At 36.6% G+C, this 23740-nt stretch overlaps 1 protein-coding gene and 1 pseudogene across 3 annotated transcripts; both read right to left on the reverse strand.

The window, feature by feature from the left end:
• Positions 1–1790: 1790 nt before the first annotated feature.
• Positions 1791–11929, reverse strand: LOC137725345 (protein EXECUTER 1, chloroplastic-like). Of its 3 annotated transcripts, none has more exons than XM_068463998.1 (12): positions 11433–11929; positions 10780–10896; positions 10621–10686; positions 10327–10433; positions 7965–8046; positions 5099–5818; positions 4873–4996; positions 3958–4127; positions 3634–3708; positions 3378–3470; positions 3117–3264; positions 1791–2199 (listed from the first exon to the last, which is right to left on the reverse strand). In XM_068463998.1, exons 1-11 carry the CDS (start codon positions 11829–11831, stop codon positions 3172–3174), a joined length of 2046 nt encoding a protein of 681 aa, XP_068320099.1. In that variant the 5' UTR covers positions 11832–11929; the 3' UTR covers positions 1791–2199; positions 3117–3171. The 3 variants fall into 3 exon arrangements, with proteins under 3 accessions (XP_068320099.1, XP_068320098.1, XP_068320097.1); XM_068463997.1 differs by having other exon boundaries at positions 1791–2196; positions 3958–4130; XM_068463996.1 differs by having other exon boundaries at positions 3958–4130.
• A 2066-nt stretch (positions 11930–13995) lies between these two features.
• LOC137725141 (L10-interacting MYB domain-containing protein-like) lies at positions 13996–14977 on the reverse strand (annotated as a pseudogene).
• Between the last annotated feature and the right edge of the window lie 8763 nt (positions 14978–23740).

The following is a 23740-nucleotide window of genomic DNA, read 5'->3' on the forward strand; positions in this document are numbered from 1 at the left end:
TGGCAAAAAAATTTGAAGACTCTTTCCGGCAGCGACTTGAGATAAGTAATCAATCAAACTTGAAAGACTTCCCGTCTAACCAGGCAGCCAAGACTCCTAAGCCCGAACTAATTCTGCAACTTCGGCGCCATCTAACCAAGCAGTCGCCTTTACTGGTTGCTTCTGAAAAATCCCGTCTACTCAGACAGTTGTCGTCTGCCGACTGCCGACCCAAACCTATCTAACGAGAATGAATTTGTGCTGGCGTTTAGTAAGCAGTTTCTGCTCAAGGAATCATACAACAACTACCAAGATTTCTTGCGGATTTCTTCACTCGTCAGTCGTCACGAGTTATAAGGCCTCCCGCAACATAACATGTTCTTGATCCATCATGATGGGTTTTTCTTATGCTTGCAGTTGCAGGCCCCAACCCCCAAGAGAGGCAAACACTGCGGCTCTAAGATGGCTGGAGAACGAACCAAATGTAACGACCGGGCGCAAAGATTGCTGGGACGGGTTCTTGGCTTCAATGGAACCAGATGGTTCGAATGTTTTTCTACAACGTATGGTGGTCAAGTTAATTGGTTGTAGGAGTATGCACGGACATCTGCGTGCTGGACTTTGTTTGCTCTACATTATCAGCAAGAAACCGCAGTTTTCTTACTCCTTTGGAAGATGTAGTCGTTTATTCGCGTGACTGCACCACATTTGATGTTCCTCTTCAGGTTGCAAGAAACACAGAAGGAGCTTTAGCTCATCCTCAGGTAAATCTAACATATGTCTACACAATGCTTCGGTGCTAGTCGATTCTAAAATGAGAAAGGAAAGGAGGATGAGAACGTTTTCTTTGAAATGAGACATTCGTGCATAGTTCAACAAAAAGACTTCTAGGCCGTACACCTTAACATGAGAGTCCGGCATACTGCACCAAGCAAACACAGAGGGGTATATATGTGTGTGCGTAAGCATGTGCGTGTGCTCATCCGAATAAGTTGCAAGAGAACTACGTAGAACGTATCTGATATATGTCATGTAAGATGTAACAAATAAGGAATGAGCAAAGGATATCATGAATGTTGCTGGTAGCAAGCACCTAATTTTTCATGAACCACACTCAAAACATGCAAAAACAAAATGTAGCTCAGTCTGTTCAAGCGAAGGAAACTCGTACGCACTGCAAAACCAAGTAAAACCCATTCCAAATATAAAGCCATAAGGAACTTTAGTCTCAATCGTTAAAATGCACCACAAGAACACAAAGAACTACTCAAGCAATTCAAATGCACTACAACACCACCATAACAAGACTTCCAAATGACAACATTCGCGCAAATGTATTGTATCTAGTCATTTTCAAGTCCATCTACCTAAATTTTGCATTGCATCCTAAGAAATCTAGACTAAGTTCCATGGAACTTTAGAGTCTCTCGTCCAAACGTACCAAAATGTATGAATTCAAGCAGAAGATAGGGTTCCAAGAGAAGAGACCAAACTTCAGTCACTAATCGGCTTCTACTCCCACCATATACCAGCAACTCCTTTGCTCTCAAAAAATTTTCCCCAACAGGGAAAAAAGAGAACGGTTCACATCATCGCTTATTGATCAATTTTGATAGCCGTTTTATCTTCCTCTGATATAAAGGAAAACTAGAACCAAGAGATACCCAAAAAGTCAAACTCAACTCAATCAGAGAAAGACATATATATTACATCCATATTCCCAAACATTGCGACGACAGAAGAAACATGAAAACACCATGTAGATACCATCACAAATTGTTCTTGCCAAAATAAAATCCAATGAATAACTGTTAAAAAAATTGTAAACTAATTCTCGCATTAAAATGAGGGAGAATTGAGATATTCATATTACCTTTGATTTCTAATTATTTACATCGAACGAGCCCACCAAATACCTACAGTAGTTAATTTGTCACACCTGATTGAGGTATTTCACAAGCGCTAACTGCTTCAACACAACTCAAGCAAAAGCTAGAAAAAATAGACAGCACAAAAGCACTAACTTAAGTGTATAACAATTGAGACAAAACATTTGATGGTATGGCACAAGTTAAATACATACATTGATATCAAAAGAATTTTCCAACGACAGACAGGTGAATATCTGTTCTATTGCATTCCAAAGCTCAGCGCAGTTGCTTTTGAGTCAACATGCTTGCAAATGCACCAGTAGATATCGAGTAAATATCTTCTAAACTGCTGCACAACACAAGAGACAGCAAAGGAAACCTTCATCAGATGGGAATGCATCAACTATCATAATGCGTTGTATTTAAATAACTTGTTATTTACACAACAAATAGCAATAAAATCACAAAGGAAAGCCTTCCAATGATAATTAGCAAATTCATGGTCGATGTCCATACAAGAAAAACACAAAAACATCTCTTCTTTCAAAGAGCACGGCTGGTTATAGTTGATAAGGTTAAAATAAGGCCACTAACGCATCCATGCATCAATCTTTCGAAACAAATCCTACAAGATAGTGGTTGATCCATGCATACAACTAACTGGATATATAGTCTAAGCCTTTCCCAAATATAATCTGTTGCACCAACTCATCTACTCATTACACCACCCCATATTCATAGTACCCATCTTTTTCTGATTTTTATAAAGTTAGGAAAGAAAATATATTTGACCTCTCTTCCCTCCATCCTATTCGATTTAGTGTTTATTTGAAAACCCTATAAAGAACGTTAATTCTTGTAAAGAAACATATACTATATAGGCCTGATGCCTTGGAATCCCCTTTTTAGTTTGATTATCCCTTTTTAAGATGATTACTAAAAATTTCAGACACGTCCACTATAATCATATCGAACACCCCAATTTATGGTTTGTTACATTACGTATCAAAAGTTAATTATCAACTCAAATTAAAATGATGCTCCATAGCAAAAGATTGCCACTGGAATTTAGAGAACTCCAATATATGCGAGCAACTTTCAGAAGAAAAGGGATTGGACTACCTCCCTATTTCCTAAACATGATATGTATGAGTGTGTGACAACTAATTGTAGAGTTGATTAGCAGAAAACTTAACAGCAACATTTGCAGTATTACCCCAAAACTTCAATAGTTTAAATGGATAATTTTATTGAGAAAGAACTTACCCTACAAAATTTCATAAAAATATCTACTAACTGCAACGTTATGTACGATGGAAAGTTACTCTTGAAGCCTCAATCGATTGAAGAAGACCAAGAAATGATACTCAGGATCCCAGTAAACAAATCCAACAACAGGTCCACCCTTTATGTACTGCAACAGTTTCATAAAAGTATATCATATAGTCACTATGCATTCTGAAGATACTGAATGAGTACTTTTTGAGATAAAAACACAGGAAAAAATATAAAGCAAAATTATAAAACCTTCCCATCAAGAACAACAAGTTCACCATCAACCCATCGGGGATTGCGAAACCCTGGCTCAGCAAGCCTCCCCTGTCCTTTATATCGAGCAACCTGAGTTTCAAAAATAAATAAATAATAATAATAATAATGATGATGATGATAAAAGAAACTCTTCTGCAGAAAGCAAAACAAATGTATTCCAAGTGGACGCATGATAGAGAAAATTAATAACAAGTGATCAGAAAAAATTCGATCTAACAAGCTAAACATATACCACTCCAAATTCTTCTGGTATAATCCCTTTATGAGGAAGCTGATATCCTTTCCCAATCTTTGCACGAAATGCCACCTATAGAAACCAAGTGATGAGGTACAAGGACCAAGGTTTAGAAAAACTAGGTAACTAGTCGATGAAAAACAAAACTTAAGCCCAGATGTTGATTCCAAAGTTGAGAGGAGCGCTTTGGAAGGAATAAGGTGGTTTCCAGTCAACCAAGTATTAATAACATGTATCAGAAAAAAACAAAGCCAAATGCCGCATGAGGTTTTATTTCAATACAATATTATGAAGCTACAAACAATAACATTTTAAAATTACCTGGCCAGCTGGTACATAAGGATCCCCAGTCAGTTTTAAGGCTTCTACATATTCATAAAACTCAAGGTTTAGAGGCTCTTGAGTCCCACCATTCTCTTTCCATTGACCAAATTTACGTCTCAGGTGAATAACTTCTGAGGTGTAGAGCCCATGTGCACCAATGTAAAGCCCTGCTAAAATGAACCTATTTTCAGTACATTCAATATAAGGTGGGCTGAAGAATCTGTCATGGATTAAAGCAAATGCACTTAAGGATTCTAGTGACAAAACAGGACGATCAACCATAAGAACTTCTGCACAGCATCAAACATTACTTTTTTTTTTTCTCTTTTTTTTCAGAAGGGGGAGAGATCAGAAACCAGATTTCATTAATTCAAGGTGCAGAAGACTATAAACCACTGAATTCAGAGCCTACAAACTAACAAGCTTCTACTAATAAAAGTATAACACAAGCAAGATTGGCAATGCCTTTTAAAGAATAGCAGCCCTCCGGTAAGAAAAAATTATGCACAAAAATTTTCCAAAATTATAAGGGATATACCTAGAGTGATAGGAAAAGAGGTCAGGGTGGGAAATTTGATGAAAAGAAATTAAGTGCTACTTGGGAGATGGTTGTGGAGACCTCCATTAAAGAGGGATTCCTTATGGCATGCTGACCTCAGATGCACATATGAGTCGAACGAAAATAGTTGGGATTCCAAGATAGCGAACAAGGGATGAAGTCTCTGTCCATGGATAGACAATTCTCAAGGGATCACCTTCTTTTTCTTCTTGTTGCTTTATGGTGGGATACGGAGAAACGGTAAAATTATGGGATGGGTGTTGGGTTGGGGAAACAGGTTAGTGCACTTACTTTTCTCCTCTTTATAGCATCAAAAAGTGAAAAAGATAAAATATAATTTTGAAGGAAATCACCATTTAAAGGATCTGGAGAAGCTGGCATTTCAATGCGATTGAAAGTGGTTGATCCTGACAGTGGTTGATGGTTGTTAACCTGGCTGAGAGCAAGATTTATTAACTCGCCAACATCTTTGAGTACCTGATAGTCAAAACATAGAATGGCAATAACTTTAGTGTATAGGGAGTGGTGGATTTGGTAAAATACAGGTTGTTCAAATTGTACAGTGAAAATTCAGCCAACCTTCAGTGGTATCTTCTCTTTACCCATGAACTTAGAGAGATCAAACATAACATTGTCAATGCTTCGATGACCTCCAAGTTTAGCTTTCTTATCTACAGAAGACCGTTCCTTTTCACGGGCATCCTGTTGGTTAATATCTTTCTCAACAGTAAAGGAAAATGATAAACGACCCTTCTTCTCCATTTTAGCAGGTACTCGGAGCAAATTTTTAGTAGGCGGGCTGCTTGATAGTTTCTGCCCAAGATCACCAACAACAACTTTAAAGGCAATTTCACGTCGCTCTGCATTTTGAATAATTCCAGGATCAGCATCCAGTTCTATCACTTCTGTCTTTTCATCACCTTCAACTTTTTCTTCATCTTCAGCATCTAAACTCTCTATTTCACTATCCTTATCTTCATCATCTTCCTCAATAATCTGTTCAATCACTTTTGATATTAGATCCCTGTCTACCTTCCCTGGTGAGGTCACTTTCAAGACCTTGACCTTCACATTAGGAATCATATCTCTCAAGATACTTTGAAAACCAGAGATATCCTCAGAAAGATCAGAGCCATCATCCCCATCATTACCATCTTCAGCATCTTCACTATCTGCAACAAACAGATCACCTTTTTCTTCAGTTGAATCTATAGGATTCAAGCTGCTACTAGCATCCAATGATTTGGAGCTAACTTGTGGAGAATCCTGAAACACCCCTCCCCGCTTTAAATACACAGCCTGAAATTTATGGCATTAGAAATATTAAGTATATTAGCTGCACATCTTTAAGCATAAAAAATGATGCAATAAACAAGTATCAAGTAATTAATAAGTATCACTTCAAAATTGTCCTTTGTTGTTCCAATCCTATTCCACACCAAAGAATAATTTAAATTTTCACTAATTTACACCAATTGCCATTGCTTATAAATTAAAAACCAGACTGGACTGCCACAAATAAAGGATTGACCAGGATCTAGCACAACTGTCCACTTCATTTCACCCCCCCAAAGTACTGTTTCCTTAACTAAACCCCAAAACCAGTTTGGTTAGTTCAACCAGCATTGGAAACACAAAACTGTTATTCAGAAAAGTAACCTCTTTCATATCTAGAGACTGATAGGCAACTTGAAGCACAAACTGTACCCCTATAGTTCTTTCACCCCTACGCCTTTATAATCTACTTATGTCCTATTCCCTTCCAGACAAATGATCCACCGTCAAAAGGAGTAGGCCTTGTGTTTTCAGTCAATAATGCGCAACATCCTGCTGGAACCACGCAGCTCACCCTGCCTCACCAAATAATTTTGATCATAACCTACAGCTAGTGGACAGTGCAAAGTAAGTTATCAGCACCTTCTCCCTTCTCCATACACAGATTTTTTCTGTTACTTGCAATGTTTTAAAAGGGCCTCAGGGGGCGCCTAGGCGTCCTCTGAGGCTGGGCATGAGGTTAGCTGCCTCTGTTTTGAGGGAGTGAGCGAAAGGCGTCGCCGGAGCTGCCTAGGCGTGCCTCAGGGGCTTTTTTGCATTTTATTTTATTTTATTTTTTTTTTTACTCCCAAACCCAAATTTTGGGTAGGTTTTAACTGCCTCATACCTCTTTCTTGCACTATTGTCTCTCTGCTTTTTTTTTTTATATAATGGATGTGTGTGTTGTCTGTGTGCATTGTTATATGTGTGCTCATTGTGCTTTTCATCCTCTATTATATATATATATATATATAGTATGTATATATATGTGTGTATTTATATTTATAATATATGTGTACGCTCAGTGTATATATTAAAAAATTTAGGTCCCGTGAGGCTTTGCCGCACGCCTAGGCCGGGCTATCCCTCGGAAGCCTCGCCCACACCTCACGCTTTTAATACATTGGTTACTTGACATAAAAGTCAAAGAATTTCTTTTTCAAAATTTTCTTTGGAAAAACATAAAAAGTATTCAACAATCTAAATGTTTGTAGTTGAATATTCAACACTACAATTAAAATATTGATGTGTGCATATTATGATGTCATCCTAATTGAACCTCCAACCTGACCCTGGTTAAATCTCTATGCTTGCCCCTCGCTCTTCTAATTTGATGAAAATATAGTTTGGCAACATAACGATATTATACTACAAATCTATACAGCACATTCAAATAAGTCAACAGTCAATACTCACAGTTTGACAAAATAATTATCTTATGGTGCCAGACTGTCAAGCAAGTTAAAATTCCACAATTCAAGATTTCATTATGCATATATGATAACAGATTCTTAATTATAAAGAAAATACCTAAATAAGAACTGTCCATTTGACGAAGAACACTCAGAGGCATCTTACTAAAATTTGTTTTGGAATCTTGTGTTATAGTTTAAAAATCTTACCCTTTTTCATTATGGAATATTACCTACTATTTTTTATCTTTCATTATGTTTCACTGCTTTGTAATTATTGAAGATTAGAGGTTGCTTTTAGGGTTTGCTGCCTAAAGAATTTTTTTTTTAACGTAAGATTTTGAAAAAGGTGGTTTTGAGAAGCAATGCTAAAATAGAGTTCTGTTCTATTGTCCTATGGTTCTAGACATTCTATGAAAACAAGAAGACCTAAAATGCCCTAACTTCTGGATTCTGTCTGAAAAATCAAAGAATTTTTGTCAATGTGTTTCCCTATCTAAGTTGGTATAAGAACCAGCATGGTCATTAATATGATGCGCGCTGTGCTAATTCTTGTTTAGTTTATTTTTTCAAATGGATGTAAAGTCCAATTACGATCAAAAAGTCCCAAGCATTCACTGGAAATGCAAGCCTATTACTGCCCATTTTAAGTTTCGACCACTAGAAAGTTGTAATTGATGCATTAGATTATACTAAAAATTTAAACATTACAAAGATACCTGCTGTCTGTAGTCACCATTCTTATTTGCTGTTAAATAAATCTCAAAGAGTGGAACACCAGCTGCAGCAGTAGCAAGCTGCCTGAAGAGATGAAAGTCAATAAAATTATACACACTGCAGGAAGTACCAGTAGCGTACAGAATGGAAAACTACATTTGAAAGAAATTAATTGAAACACAGACTAAATTCATTGGAAAATACAAAATGATATATGTCTCAAGTACAATGAAAAATAAGACATGAGAAGCATTCCATAAATATCTATTCTTCAACAGGCAACATATTATAAATCTGATGAGTCCAATATTTTACTATATATTTTACCCTAATCTTCGTATTAATTTATTGATTATTTTGGTGAGATTTTGATACTTTGAATTATATTTCTAATGTAGGACATTCGATTTCCTCTTGAGCATAAAGTAATCAAACAGACAAATTTTAGAGTGATTCCAATTGGAGGATGTTCATGAGTCTTTCAAGATGATTGTATCAAAGTTTCAGATTTTTCTACTCAGCTGTTTGACTGTGGCAAAGAAATAAAGGCCCAGCGTGCAGCTTTTCCAGATTGACGTTTTTGGACGTTTTGGGTATTTTGGAGGTCAAGATGGCATACTTTGAGGAGGATTCCTTTTGAGGATTTGTTGGGGACGACTTAAACTTTCAAAAGAGACCTTTTGGGAACAAATCGGAGTTTATTTGGTTGGTCAAAAAGTCTGATTTTCTGAGAAGTCAAATTTCGGTTCAAATAGGAAACCTTTTATTTGCTGTTTTATTATTTTATTATGTTTCTTAGTTTTATTCTAAGATCTTTTCTGGGTAGGGTTTTATTTTATAGTAGAATAAATAAGGCTATTTAGGCATTAGGGTGAAGAGGGGGAAACACACTACTTTGGATTCATGATTCAAGTTTATTTTCTAGGTGTTTTCTATCTATTTTCTTAATAATATTTTGTTTTATGATTGTTCATAACTAGTCTCTTTTCCTAGGGCAAGGCCATGAGCCTTAGCAAGAATATATAGCTTCTTTTCAATTTACTTATGATATTATGCATGTATGTTATGAATTATTAATCACCGTTGTAAACTATCTAAGTGTCTTAGTGATTAACGACCATTAAGATGTTTAGAAAAGTAATTTGATGCAATTTTGGTATGAAGGTTCCCTGAAATTGGCGCTGGCTTCTTGTGGTTAATAATTGTAATTTCACTTAGGATTTACAGCACGTCTTAAGGGTTGCATGGTTTTTCAAAGGGTTTTCATAAAACTTAATGAGTCTTTCGTGTTCATATTTGTTCCGAACGTCCGAACGGATTGCATGTTAAATATACGCTCTATGTTGGAGGTTCCAATTAGGATATATATTAGGAAAACCTAACCTTCGAAATATGCATGGGTAATTCATAAGTGATTGGGAGAACTACATATGATTGTTAAGGTGACAGCGGAACCCTGGTGCTTTTACAAATAGTGTCTCTTTAAATTGTTTTCTAGTCGATTTATTTAATTGTTTTTATTTTAAATTCGTTTTTAATATTTTAAGTCACAAAATCAACCTTTTCCAAAACTTTGTTTTAATTAATTAATTAAGAATTGGTTTAAATACAAATTATTCATTCAATCCTTGAGGAAAACGACCTTGCTTGAGCCGTTTATACTACAGGTACCTTGTTCTCTTGCAAGTATTTTTAAGTGTTTTTATCCCTATTTGTGCAGTGGTAAAAATCCTATCAATATCAAAACAGTGGATTTTGAAAATTTCTCATAATTCCAGTGCAAAAACTGCTGATAGAAAATTACAGGCTCCGATCCATCAAAAGTAAAAATAGGTTCCGTCCTTAGGCAGGACTTCTTTTGTAGTTTTCAATACTGACACTAGGAGTCACATGGTACCATTTCAATCCAAGGTAGTGATAAGTACGGATATAAACGGAGAATTTTAAAAAAAGTATCTTGCTACTAGTACTATCACATCCAATTCAATAGCATCCCTTGTTTAGTGTTATTTTTTGGCAAAAATATATGCAAAGCCACTCGGACAAACTAGCATCTAAAATGGTTATAGATAACAAAAGAAAAGGAGAAGGGGTTATCCCTGTCCCTCGTAGATCTTCACAAACAATAACATGCCTCAACTGTTTGTCTTCTCAACCCCCATAATTCTTCCCATTTCTTCAGATTAAAACTTTAGGTCTTACAACTACAAAATAAAGTAACTAAACTATTAATTTTGAACTTTCTCTTACTTTTTATTGATTTAGAAGCTACTGTTACCAAATTATCAATGCTCTGCTGGTCATGGTCACAACAAAAAACAAAAGGTATACCCAAAACTAAACAAACAACGCAAAACAACTGACCGGGGACTGTAACTCCTTGCCACATATCTTCCATGCTCTGCAGTTACTCGAATAATTATGCCACGGGGATCCTTCTTATCTTTAGAAAGACCTGCCCACCAACCCACCTACAACACAAAATCGGAAGTCCAACACAAAATCAGAAGTCCACATATAATTAAACCAAGCGCAATTTTATCAATGCCAAGTTGAAATTCTACAACCCAAATATACTTATCCAAATGCATTAAACTGAAAAACAGGTACATTTTCACATTACTAATCAGAAACTCATTTCCTTGTTGATTGACTCACCAATCCTGCACCAGCATTATCTCGAAAAAATGCAGCGTCCTGGTATCGCTCTTCCTCTACAGCTCTCTGAAATATGAAAACCAACAAAATCTATTTTCAGAAAATGAAAACCAAAATTAGAGAGCAAACGGAGAAGTGCAGGGAGGTAAAAGCACATACATTGAGATGAGATATGACTCTGCCCACGACATCGTTTGTGGCTGCAGCGGCAATTGCCACCTTGAGCCTTGCAGCATCCTCGAAGTCCTCTGCATATACAGCCCGACCCAACTGTGACTGTTCAAGTTTCAAACACAAAATTCACATAAATAAGCAAAATCATCATCGCTTCGACAAATGTGTGTGTATATATATTGTTGTGATTTGGCTCGTCAAAATACCAAGGACAAACAGGTATAGGTTTCCAGTTGATGTTGGGAAAGGAGAAAAGGAATGTGTACAGGTTATTGTCCATAAGAATAGGGAAATAGGTTTGCTTTGTAATCCCAATCAGTTTAGGCTTGTTGGGGGCTACGGAAAGCAGAGAGAATACAAGGGTAGAGAGTCAAGAGTGACAGAGAGATCTAAAGTAAGGTTTCGGGGTTTAGCATAAAGGTTTCCAATAAGTTCTTGTAACCGAGTGGTTATTCTCCATAGTGCAGGTGATTAAGTTCGCTGAACTTCACTATATTCTTTGTGTTTGTGTGTGGCGTGTTTACTTTGTTGTTCATATATTTGCATGCATCATCTTATAAGTTTGCATAACACCGGAGACTATCGATAAATAGGGATTAAAATCTTCATATATATATAATTGTGGTAAAAGGAGAGACCTTGAGAAGGGAGACAAGGCGCTCTTGTTGTTCGACCTCAAGGAAATGGTGGCGCCAGCGATCCCAGTCCCAATCAGGATCGTCGGTGTGAGAGGGTGCGGATTGGGCGTCGGGTTGGGGTTTAAAATTGACGTAGGAATCGAAGCTTTTGATGGCGTTTTTGATGAGGTCCTGGAGCGCAGAGTCCCACCTCCACTGAGTTGAGTCGGAGGAGGAAGAAGGGTTCTTCTGGCATCGGCAGAGGGAGGAATCGGGAAGCCTGGAGGAGAAGTTGGTTTGGGAATGGGAGGAAGGGGAAGAAGGGTAGGAAGGTCTTTGGGCAACGCAGGAGGGGTATGATTTGGGGTTGGGGAAGTTGAGCTTGTGAGGACTTGGGGTTGGAGAAGATATGGAAGCCATTGACACAGCAGAGAGAGAGAGAAGGAAGGAGAAGAAGGAGGAGCAGGAGTAGGATAAGTGTTGCGAATTTGCGATGACGCGTGCGCGCGTCTATGTGTTGTTTGTTTTTGTGTACAAAAAAAAGAGGGGCTGGAGGCTGTGGCCAAACTACTGGATAAGGTCGTCCCGTACTTTATACACCCGTGACATTTCAGGTGTTAAAACAAAACGTGGAGGGAGTTTGGGCTGGTTTGATATTGCTGTGATTTGAAAAAAAAAGTTATTTTTGCTATGCTATGAAAAAAACGGCTGTGAAATAAAACAGCAGAATGTTTGGTAAATTTTTTTTGTAAAAGTGTTTTTGGAAAAAAAAGCAGTATGATAGTGTTTGATGAACTTTTATATAAAACAGATGTGACTGTGTAAAATAATCAAAAAGGGTATAATACTAGATGTGCCATTAATTTAATTTTCTTAACCAATAAAAGTGAATTACTAAATATACTTTATTTGTATAAGAAACATATTTATAAACTTTATCTTAAATATTAATTAGTATGACAAACTACATCAATTGAAATATTTTAGACTAAATAGCTAGAATTCGTTAGTACAATGTTGTTAATGTACTTAAAAGTAATCTAATTAGATGCATTCATCAAACTTGCCGCTATTCTATTTCTTAATGTTTCTATCTCATGTGATCCTTCAACTTCATAATTTTGGTATTCTTCATCATCATCATCACTACTATCGCTCTCTTCACAATAGTCCCTAGGGTCATCAAAATGACGATCACGTTCAAAATACCTCTATATGTAGTTATGAAGAGCCATTGTAGCAACGACAATCTTCACTTGCTTATTGAACAGGTAATTAGGCACATCCCTTAAAATTGCCTATCTTTTTTTCCATACGCCAAAAGTTCGTTCAATGATGCTCCTAAGAAAAGAATGCATGTGGTTGAATACCTCTTTATGACCCGTTGGTTCAGCACCCCTACGAAAGTCCAAGAGATGATATCTTTCACTTTTATATGGTCCCAAATAACCTCTCATTTGTGAGTACCCCGCATCTACCAAGTAATATTTTCCTGACAATTGAAAATTTTGTTTTGTATTGTAATAATTATACAAAGCAAGTATGTAAAATGTTATAATAATACAAAGCAAGTATGAAGATTACCAGTTGGAGGTTTAGAAAAGTTTAAATTTGGATTCCGTAGCACGGATAGAAAAACCCTTGTATCATGTGCAGCGCCTTCCCATCTGGCACAAGCAAATATGAATTGCATGTCAAAATTACATGCAGCCATAACATTTTGAGTCGGTATTCCTTTCCTACCAATGTATGGAACTTGATCCAGAGGTGGTGTTGAAGCCTCAACATGTACTCTATCTATAGCACCAATACAATCCTAAAAATAATAACATAGAAGAAAACCGTCAACCTACATTTCTAGTTTGCAAATAAGTTAGAAGACGAGTCAAATTTTACCTTAAAATAAGGCATGTATCTTGTATCTCATCTTATTTCTTGGGAAATGCCACGAAACTCTGAATCCATCTATTTGATAATATCTATTGTCATCTTACATACGATATATCCAATATAGCACCAAAATATCTACTAACAGTCTCATCAGAACGTTAAAATCTCTCTTGCGCTAATCTATTTTTCACACCATGTCCCAACATATGCAAGAACATTCCTAATATTTCAATTGCACTCATTCTCCTTGAACCTTTCAATCCATAATTAGTTTGCAAGTCATTGGATAATCTATAAAAGACATATTTGTTCATCCTAAACATTCTATAGCATCGCACATGATTTCTTTGTAGTACTTTCATTAACCAAATATTACCTGTTTGGGAAGAATTCATACACGGAGTTTTGTGGACATATTTTAAATAATATGTTTCAACAGCTTTCGCTACAACGCATATAATTAGATCATCCTTCAAATCCTCAACATCATCATCATCATCATCATCATAGGTGTGTTCATATTGAATATACACCTGTAACATAACACATAATTCAACATTCCACAAGTCATAATCCAACGATCACTAAGAAGTCATAATCCGACATTCAAGAATAATCCAACGTTTAATAAGAAATCATAATCCAACATTCAATAAATACAAACCACACAGTCCTAATTCATAATTTTAGCTTTTTATTGTTCTTTGTTGAACATATATTTCAACCAAGTTAGCTGCACTTCAGGAGCTTTCATAGTGGCAAACATCTCTTGCTTCTTTGCACTACAAAATAAACATGTAGCAAACAACCATAACTTGCTAGGTGGCTCACAACCAGGCAATTTTGCAACACGCACTATCACTTCTGCAATACTACTGCCTATATGTAGCGGCATCATCAATGAGTTTGCAGAACTCCTACTTTCATAAACTTCAACAAGACAGTCAATTTGACCACAAAGTTTTGCAGAACCTCCAATTTATTTTCCTTTCTTATCAACCTTCTTTTGCAATTCTCCTTGGTTAGCCGCTCTTTTTTTTTCCCTTCCTAGTAGCTTGCCTTAGATCCTGAATAGTCTCACTTTCTTCCTCATCATCTAAATCAGTCTGCCCTATGGATTCCTCTCTTGTCTCTGGTGGTAGTACTCCTGATGAAGGTGCCCAGGCATGTTCACTGGTAGCAACTGTGTTCGAGAACATCCTATCTAACTTTTCCTCCATCTCAGGACTAATGCCATTTTTCACAATTTTCCATGTTCTTTGTTTATCTACAAGTAAAGAAAGAATATAGTTAATACATATTGCATAATATCATAATACATATTAAAAGATATATACACAAACCTAAATTTTATTATTCCACCACTCTTCAGAGGCATCAACGGTACCCTTACTCGAATTCCACCCTAGGCCAGTTTCTTTACCAACTAGCTCTTTCCACAACTTCCACTCATTTTTAAGTGCATCCCACTTATTTTTCAGTTCCTTTCTTTCATAATCATGCTCTGTCTCTACCTTGAAGTTAGCTATAATATTTGCATATCCTTCTTTGTCAAAGTGAGTGCCCGGACGATGTCCGGCCTCAACCTCCTTGATGCATACATCACAAAATATAGATATATTGTGGGCATTCCATGTAGTTGTAGGATTTGACGAAGATGCTTCCTTCTTTGCCATTGATACCAACTAGTGATTTGTATATATACATACATACATACATACATACATACATACATACATACATACATACATACATACATACATACATATTAAAACAAGAACAAATAATATTGTAATACAACCAAGCAAAAAACAGGTAGTAAACCTAACATAAGCAGAAGCAACTCGCAAGCAGAAAATAGGTAGTAAACCTAACAGACACCACAGTAATAGGAACATATGATTGGGCATACACCACAGTAAACCTAACAGATACTACAATTGCAACTCGCAAGCAAAAGTAAACCTGGTGGGTTATGTGGAAGTGCCATGTGAGTTAATGGAATTCCCTGGGATACATGAGGGTTGGGGTTGCATAATACATGGTATGCCATCTAAATCTCCACAACAGTTCGCAAGTCTTAGTACAGTTAGAAATTTCATAATGGGTTCATTAGATCCTCCATCAAGGAACAACGACAGAGTAAATGTGAAACTCAAACAAACTTCCCATAACTGATACTCTTGTACTCCCTATTCCAAAAACACAACAATAAACCACCGGTCAGAGAGCAGACAATGCTCCTCACTAGCATTTGGTGGGTTTAGTGACTAAATTGGAATCCCCGAATGACAAACTCTGTTTGGTTTGTAGAATATATCGGTAAAAGATGGTATTAAATATTTTATTTGTAAAAATTTGGAAAAAAAAGTACGAGCCTATACAACTGTCCAGCTTAGCTAAAGTGTTTGTATTCCACAAGAAGAAAACCTAATCACTAGTTCTCAAATTTTCTTTTTCCTCTCTCCTCTCCCCAACTATTTCTAGAAGCCAACTTAAGTGTGTGTGTGTGTGTGTGTGTGTGTGTGTGTGTGTGTGTGTGTGTGTGTACATATATATGAAACTAGAAAGCCAGAACAAGGTTAAAGAGAGAAGGCCAGTTAGCAGCATGTTTTCTATGGAACTGTAAATCCATGCATATCTATTTTACAGGATAACAAACAAGTCAATTAAACGATTAAGTTTGGGTTCCCCAAAAATTAAAAAAATTGTGTGACTTTTGGACCTTTAACTAACATGTAATATGATTGATTAGACTTGCAAAAGAAAATATGATCATTGCACTTTAAATTATTTCAAAAAGCTTTTGTGATCTAACCAAAAATGCAGTAGCCAAACTTCTGCATACCATGAGAAAACACAGGCTAGTATACAAGCTTAGTCAGAGGCTATAAATAAAAAGTTTTACCCTACAAATTACAAGCTTTGCAGAGGAAGCCACAACAACATCTGATTAATAAAATGATGTATTCCTGACTTAACAAATGCTATGAGAAACCATATCATCACATCCAAATTCCCACGTCCTCATATGTAAGAATTTATGTAGCTATGCAATTGAAGTCTCTTCTTCTCATCTATAATTTTCTCTTAACGATTTTATCTCTGCACCATGTACATTTCAAAATGATATGTGTGTTTGTGATTGTGTGCTTTTGTCATAGTCTAAAGAGGTTGGTTCTATTAACAGTTAACACCCACTTGGAATGTAGGGGTTGTTTGCCCTCTTTGTTATAACATGTGGTTTATAAGACTCTTCTCCAAGATTTAACTTTGTCTGGTGTTTCCGTGAAGCAAAACTAATCACATCAATCCAACGCAAAGTTACAACTAACAAGTCACAGAGCTTTATTTGGTCTTGTAAGGAAACTTGAAAAGAGAAAAGAAAAGAAGTTATTTAGAAAGCATAGTTAGGTTTCAAAATCAAAGATACATGGGCATTCTTTTCTAATTTAGATTATCCTAAGGTAATAGCATATAAGAATAAAACTCCAACAAACAAAGCAACACCGTCGTTGCCAATCAAACCCTAAGAACTGAAATTGCTTCATGAATCTCATGATAATAACCTTAATTCAAACCCCAAAATTGAAAATTAGAACATAACCCAAAACTGAAACTTAGAACATAACCCTAAATTGAAAATTAGAACATTAATTCAAACACCAAAACTGCAATTCCCACAACGATAGAAGAGAGAGAGAGAGAGAGAGAGAAAGAGAGAGAGAGAGAGAGAGAGATGGAGAGTGAGAGAGAAAGAGTTATGTTTACCTAATCAATGAGATCGAGCTCGTTCGTTGGTTGCCACACAAAACCCTGTTTCAAAAAACCCCAAAAAATGGGTTCATCATCAAAGAGCAGCCAAACCCTAACCTAAAAATTAAATTAATTAATTATAGCAAAAATTGAAAGCAAGTCAAGTACCTGGTACCTAGAAGACGACGGCGGTGTGGCGTTGAGATTGATGGAGAGAAAGGAAAAGGATGAGGAGGAAGAGGTGCAGCGGCAGGAAGGAAGAATGGCGTAGGAGTGTTTTGCGAGAGAGAAAGAGAGAGTGCATAATGTAGATGATCGGCGGAAGGAGAAAGGAGAAATGAGGGGGTAGTTTTGGCAAATTGAAAAAATTCATTAACTAGGGTACTGTAGCTCCGTGTTTTGGAAAAATAAGCGGCTTCTTGAAGCTACAAAATGCAGCTTCCACTTTTTGGCTTTTTTTCATGTGAAACTTTGAAATAAAGCTGTTTTGGGATGTTTACCAAACACCAAAACCCTTACCAACTTTTTTTCATCCCAGCTTTTTTTTCTTAATCACCTCAATCCCTAAGGTCATCTCCAACCGGAGGGCCATTGACTCTTTTTGGCCTCATAGTTTTTCAAAAAATTAATATTTTAATGAATAATATTAGATTGTTTTTTTTACTATCTTCAACCGAGGGGCCAAAGGGTCATAAGCTAAACATAGCCTTGTGACAAAAAATCATAGGGCTAAACATAATTTATTATTTTAATTGAATTAATATGGTTACTTAAATTAAACTACCTTAATAAATTTACATTATGGATTGTTAATAATTTTTCAAGATGGAATCTCAACAATGATACATTCATGTGCCACAAACAAGTACCTACAACAGGATCTTATTGCACATCTTTGGGTCAAAAGAAGCATGGAGTAGGCGTTTAAGTTATATATTGTTAAAAAAAAAATTAATGTTGTTTAAGTTCCATGTTGTTAAATTTTTTTTTTTGTTGTTTAATGTTACTTAATGTAATTTAAGGTTGTTTAACATTGTTTAATGTTGTTCAATGTTACTTAATGTTATTTAATGTTGTTTAATGGCTTAGGTAGTTATAGGGAAAAAAATAGAATTAAATTTTTTTTTTTTAAATTTGTTAAAAAAAATTCAAATATAACGGTTAGCTGAGGTCAACAAGTAGTTGATGGATTTAAACTGCTGAACCAACCCAGGGTTGGCGGGGCTGGGCCAGCAGGTTGGCCCTTTTCTCATTTTTTGGCCCAATAGAGCCCACAAGCCCTTTGGCCTAGCCCTCGGCTGGAGACGGTTTTTGTGTCATTTTGGGCTATTTTCAACCCTATGGCCCTCTAGCCGGATCGGTTGGAGATGGCCTAAGGGTATCTCCAACCGTCCTAGTCAAAGGGCCATAAGTCAAAATATAGTCTGTTTTGACATGAAACTGTCTCCAACCGAGGGCTAGGTCAAAGGCCTTATGGATCCCACCGAGCCATAATTCATCCACCAGGCCAACAGGCTGGCCAAAAAGAGTCAGCCAGCCAGCCAATTTGCATCAACCCAAACCCATGCTAGTTGACGTGACGTTAAGTTACTGTTGGATTTGATTTCTTTTTTTTTTTTCTAGATGAAATTTTTAATACCTAAGTCATTTCTACACTATTTCTCACCTCCTTTTCACCATTTCATACTATCTTACCTTATTTTATTTCAATTTTTCACCAATTTTTCACATCCTTTTCATTATATAAATATAAAAAATCCGGAGGCTTATTCATTTAGCGACAACTGGCACTCAAAATATGTCTGAAAACCTTATTTTAATATAGTAGTTTAATTCAATCAACCTTATTAATTCAATTAAAATAATAAATTATTGAGGGGGCTAAAAAATAGCCCCCTTCGGTTGGAGATGGGTTTGTTTGTCAAACAGGTTATGTTTTATCCTATGACCCTTTGGCCCCCTCAATTGGAGATTATATAAAATATGGCATGACATTATTCATCAAAAAAAAATTCTTGCAAGGCTATAGGGCTAAACATGGCGCTAAGGCCATCTCCAACCGAAAAAGGGCCAAAGGGGCATGTTTAGCCCTATAGCCCTGCAAGAAATTATTTTTAATGAATAGTGCCAGCCCATATTTTATGCCATCTTCAACTGAGGAGGCCAAGGGATCATAGGCCAAAACATAGCCCGTTTGACAAAAAAAACTCATTTCCAACTGAATGGGGCTATATGTTAGCCCCCCTCACTAATTTATTATTTTAATTGAATTAATATGGTTAATTGAATTAAATTATCATATTAAAATAAGGTTTCATACATATTTTGAGTATCACTAGTCACTAAATGAATAAACTTCCGGATTTCTTATCTTTATATAATCTCAATAATTTTTCGAATAGGATTTCGAGTGACATGTGTCGCTAAAGTAAGTAACTCTCCAGATTTTTTATCTTTATGTAATCTTAATAATTTTTCAAATAGGATTTCAAGTGCCACGTGTCGAGATGTAATTGGTTACGCAAATTTTAGATAGGATTCTTTTCTACGTGGCACTTCATATCTTCAGCTTCTAATGTTAATAAATTGGCTAGATACTAGGGTAGAATTCACACACCTTCATCTTTGCCCTCTCCAATATCTCTTTCAATTCAAGTTTGCAATGAATTCCAACTTTGGATCCTCTTTGTATTCCAACTGCAGGTCCTTATCCAATTCCGAATTGAAAGATAAATGGGCGGAGATGAGACTAGAAGATGCGGATGTGACCATTTGAAAATTATTAAACAAATTAAAAGAAAGATTATTGGAAGAGGTAAGAGAATAGAATGTGAAGAATTGAAATAAAATGAGGTAAGATAGTATGGAATTGAAAAGGATGTGAGAAATGGTATAGAAATGGCTTAGGTAGTTATAGGAAAAAAATTCGATTTTTTTTTTTAAATTTCGTCTATAATAAAAAATTAAATTCCAATGGCAACCTGACATCAACTAGCCGTTGCTAGCTGGCACTGTTGGAATGGATTTGGGCTGGTGCAAATAGGCTACTTGGCTGGCTCCTTTTGGCTAGCCTGCTGGCCTGGTGGATGATTTATGGCTCGGTGGGGTCCACAAGCCCTTTGGCCTAGCCCTTGGTTGGAGATAGTTTTCGTGTTAAAACAGACTATATTTTAGCCTATACCCTTTTAGCTGGGTTGGTTGGAGATGGCCTAAAGGTCCAAAAGCCAATGGAGAAGGCTAAAGGTCTAAATGCCAAAAAAATGGCCTAATTTGCCCATAAACTCATCTCCAAGTGATGGATGGGTTATCATTTTATGGAGCCCACCAGACCATTATTTGGCCAAAGGGGCATCATGTTGACCAAATATAGCCCACCTCTTAGCCCTTTAATGGGGTCTAGCTCATTAGTTGCAATAATTTATTCAAATTCAACGGCTAGATTTGAAAACAATCAAAGGTAGTTTAATTGAATTAACCAATAAATTTAAAGTATAAACTAAAAACTATAAAATTATTAAAAAGGCTATGTTTAAGCCCTTCACTTGGAGATGGTATATGAATATAGCCTGACATTGTTCATTTAAAAATAATTTTTTCGAAGGGCTGTAATCCTAGACGGGGCTATAGTTTGCCCTTTCGGTTGGAAATGGCCCTAGAGCACTTTCAGTGTAGAAAAGCCCCATAGGCAATACGCAACTCAATCTCTTTAAATGAACAATAAATGTTTGCACTAAACAATAATTGTCCAAGTGCACATTCATCCCTAAATTGAATAGCCCAAACAATTCATACTAAAATATTAGTATTTTTTATTTTATAAAATAATAGAAGATAACTTTATTTTTAATTTGGATAATAGTAAAATATTAGTTGAAAGTATTCAAAAATATTAAAATGTAGTGTAAAGTAGAAGAACATTGTTATGTATTTAAAAAATATATATATTTTTTTATTTTTAATTAGTTTTTTTTATAATTTTAATAATTTCTATAATTTTTTTTAATTTAAATTGTAGCTAACGTCATGATGACGTCAGCCTTACGTCACATGGACAAGGGGTTGGCTAGGCGATTATTACCTGACTTTCCATCGGGCTCGCTTTGGGTCTAATTGCCCGAGTGGGCTGGAATGTTTTGGGAAGAGGGGAGAGAGTGGATTGGGTTGCCTATCCCAAGGCAATAAACAACGTGGAGTTGCTCTTAATATTACATGGTATTCCCTTCACTTGTAAGTGGGAGCTTAGGTTCAATTCTCACCAAAGACGAATTTAAACCACATTATTGCTATAGCTCATTGCGAGGCTTAGCGCACTCCTCTATCTCACAGTGTAAATAACATCGTTTGTTAAAAAGAAATAAAAAATAAAAGGCTTTTGTTACTTTAACCGTTGGATCGATTTCCATAGCACTATGAAAAAATTCTTGGGTTTACAATAGGATTTGAGAAATCCTTTTATATGCTCGTCCATATACGACAACTTAATGGGATCATAAAAGATGGGGAAATTACATAAAACTATCTTAACTATTGGGTCAGTCACAGTTTCATACCCCATCTTTAAAAAATTTCAATGTCATACCTCATCTACGAATTTGTTACAATCTCATACCTTATGTCAGTTTATCTGTTAATTCTCCGTTAAATAGTGACGTGGCTTGAGACGGGGCCCACTCTCTATTAAAAATTAATTAAATGTTAAAAAATTAATTAAATATTAAAAACTAAAACAATAAAATCTTCTTTTTTTTTGCGTGGGGGACCCACCCCTTATCCCCCTCACTCTATCTTCCCCACCCTCGTCTTCCCCAAACCCAGATGCCACCTACCCCTTCGACCTTTCCCGCTGCTTCTCCAGCTTCAGTGGTTACTCACCCACGTCACCAACGCCACGCCATCACTTGACTCCCTTCATCCCTCCCTCCGTCCATATTGCCATCACTCGACTCCCTCTCTTATTCTAACTACATCTCCATGGCGATGACTCTGCCTTCACCAAATCAGGTCAACTGACCCTCTCTCTGCTCCAGCACCACTTCTGCCCTTTTCCCCTGCCCTTCTAAACACAGGCAAGGTAAGCAATCAAAGTTCTAAGCAAAGAAAATGACAGGAAGAAGAGATGATATGAGATACTCTTATTTTTGGAGAAGTAACGGATGAATCGGCACGTGCTTTGTTGTACTTGTTGACTTTCCACAGGTGTATTCTTGAACTGGGCTGGAGGGTTTTGTGGTTTCCTCCAAATGAGCGAGCCGACTCCAGAATTTGAGGGTCAAAACAAGTCCGTCAAATCTGGAGTATGTTTGATCCTAATGATATGGGATACTTCTGCTTTTTGACAAAGTAGTAGATGAATTGACACGTGTTCTGTTGCGCTTGTCTCCACATGCTTCTTTGTATCCTTTTCACTTGCCCTATCTATTCCCCGATCAGATGTGGTATCTTCTCTAGAAGCACAAGATGTTGAAGATGAATACTTGATAGCAATGCTAGGTAAGTAATCAGGCAAGGGGTTCCAGGCAGTTTGTTCCTGACTGGAAGCTTGATTCCAATCGCTAGTTGATTGCTCTATTTCTCCTTGTCTTGCAGGTAAGAGCAAGTGTAAGGGAAAAGATAGAACAAAAAAAAAAAAAAAAACATGATATGGGATACTCTTGCTTTCAATCCTAATGATATAAGATATTCTTGCTTTGATGTGGCTGGTTGGCAGAGGTATTATCGAGGGGGAAGAAAACGGAGTATTTCGAGAGGTTAGATTGAAAGTACCATTTCGGATGTTAGGAAGGGTTGAGCATTTTTTGACAGGTCTGCCTGGCTGTAGAGGATGGAGGTCGACATATATAGGAATTGTCCCAACAACGAGTAGTAATGCTGTTCCTTTACCCTTCTTGGTCAGAGCAATGTAGTGGTCGCTGCAAGGTTCACGTGTTTTAACTTTGTCAGAGCACTTTGAAAAAGTGGTATGTGGTATCCAGAAAACTGATGTTGCATGTGAAGATTGTAAATAAATTTTATCCAAGGAAATCTGGCTCTCGAAGTTCAGAGAATGGTGCATTTTTTATTTTCGAAACAAACAATCTTGCTGGGGATCTGGTTCTCGAGATTCGGAGAGCGGTGCCTCTTCGATTTCTAAGCAAGCAATCTTGTTGGGGATCTGGTTCTTGAGATTCGGAGAGCGATGCCTCTTCGATTTCTGAGCAAGCAATCTTGTTGGGAGTGCTTTCTCAGATGTGAAGAAAGGTTGGGCATTTTTGCAAGTCTGCTTTGTCACGGAGCACAGAGGTTGACACACATAAGGATTTTCCAATTATCAAGCAGTGGTGTTGTTTCTTTACCATTGTGGGTAATAGTAGGGTAGCTGGACTTTCAAAATTTACGCATCTTAACTTTGTCAGAGTTCTTTGGCAAAGTTATCCTTGGTATCCGAGGAACTGATGTCGCGTGTGAGGATTGCTAATAAATCTTACTTAGGGAAATCTGTTTCTCGAAATTCGGAGAGTGGTGCCTCTTCGATTTTTGAACAAACGGCCTTGTTGCCCTTACTTTTATAAGGGCACCAATTGCGTCAAGAAGTACGTTCAGAGAGTTACTGCATGTAGGAATTTTTCCCTTATTTTCATACTTTTGAGACTTATTGTACCTCATTTTTTTTCTTTATCTTTTCTGAGAATGTCTGGCCCGTCTGA

The sequence above is a fragment of the Pyrus communis genome, chromosome 2 (assembly GCF_963583255.1).
Source record: "Pyrus communis chromosome 2, drPyrComm1.1, whole genome shotgun sequence".
Lineage (NCBI taxonomy): Eukaryota > Viridiplantae > Streptophyta > Magnoliopsida > Rosales > Rosaceae > Pyrus > Pyrus communis.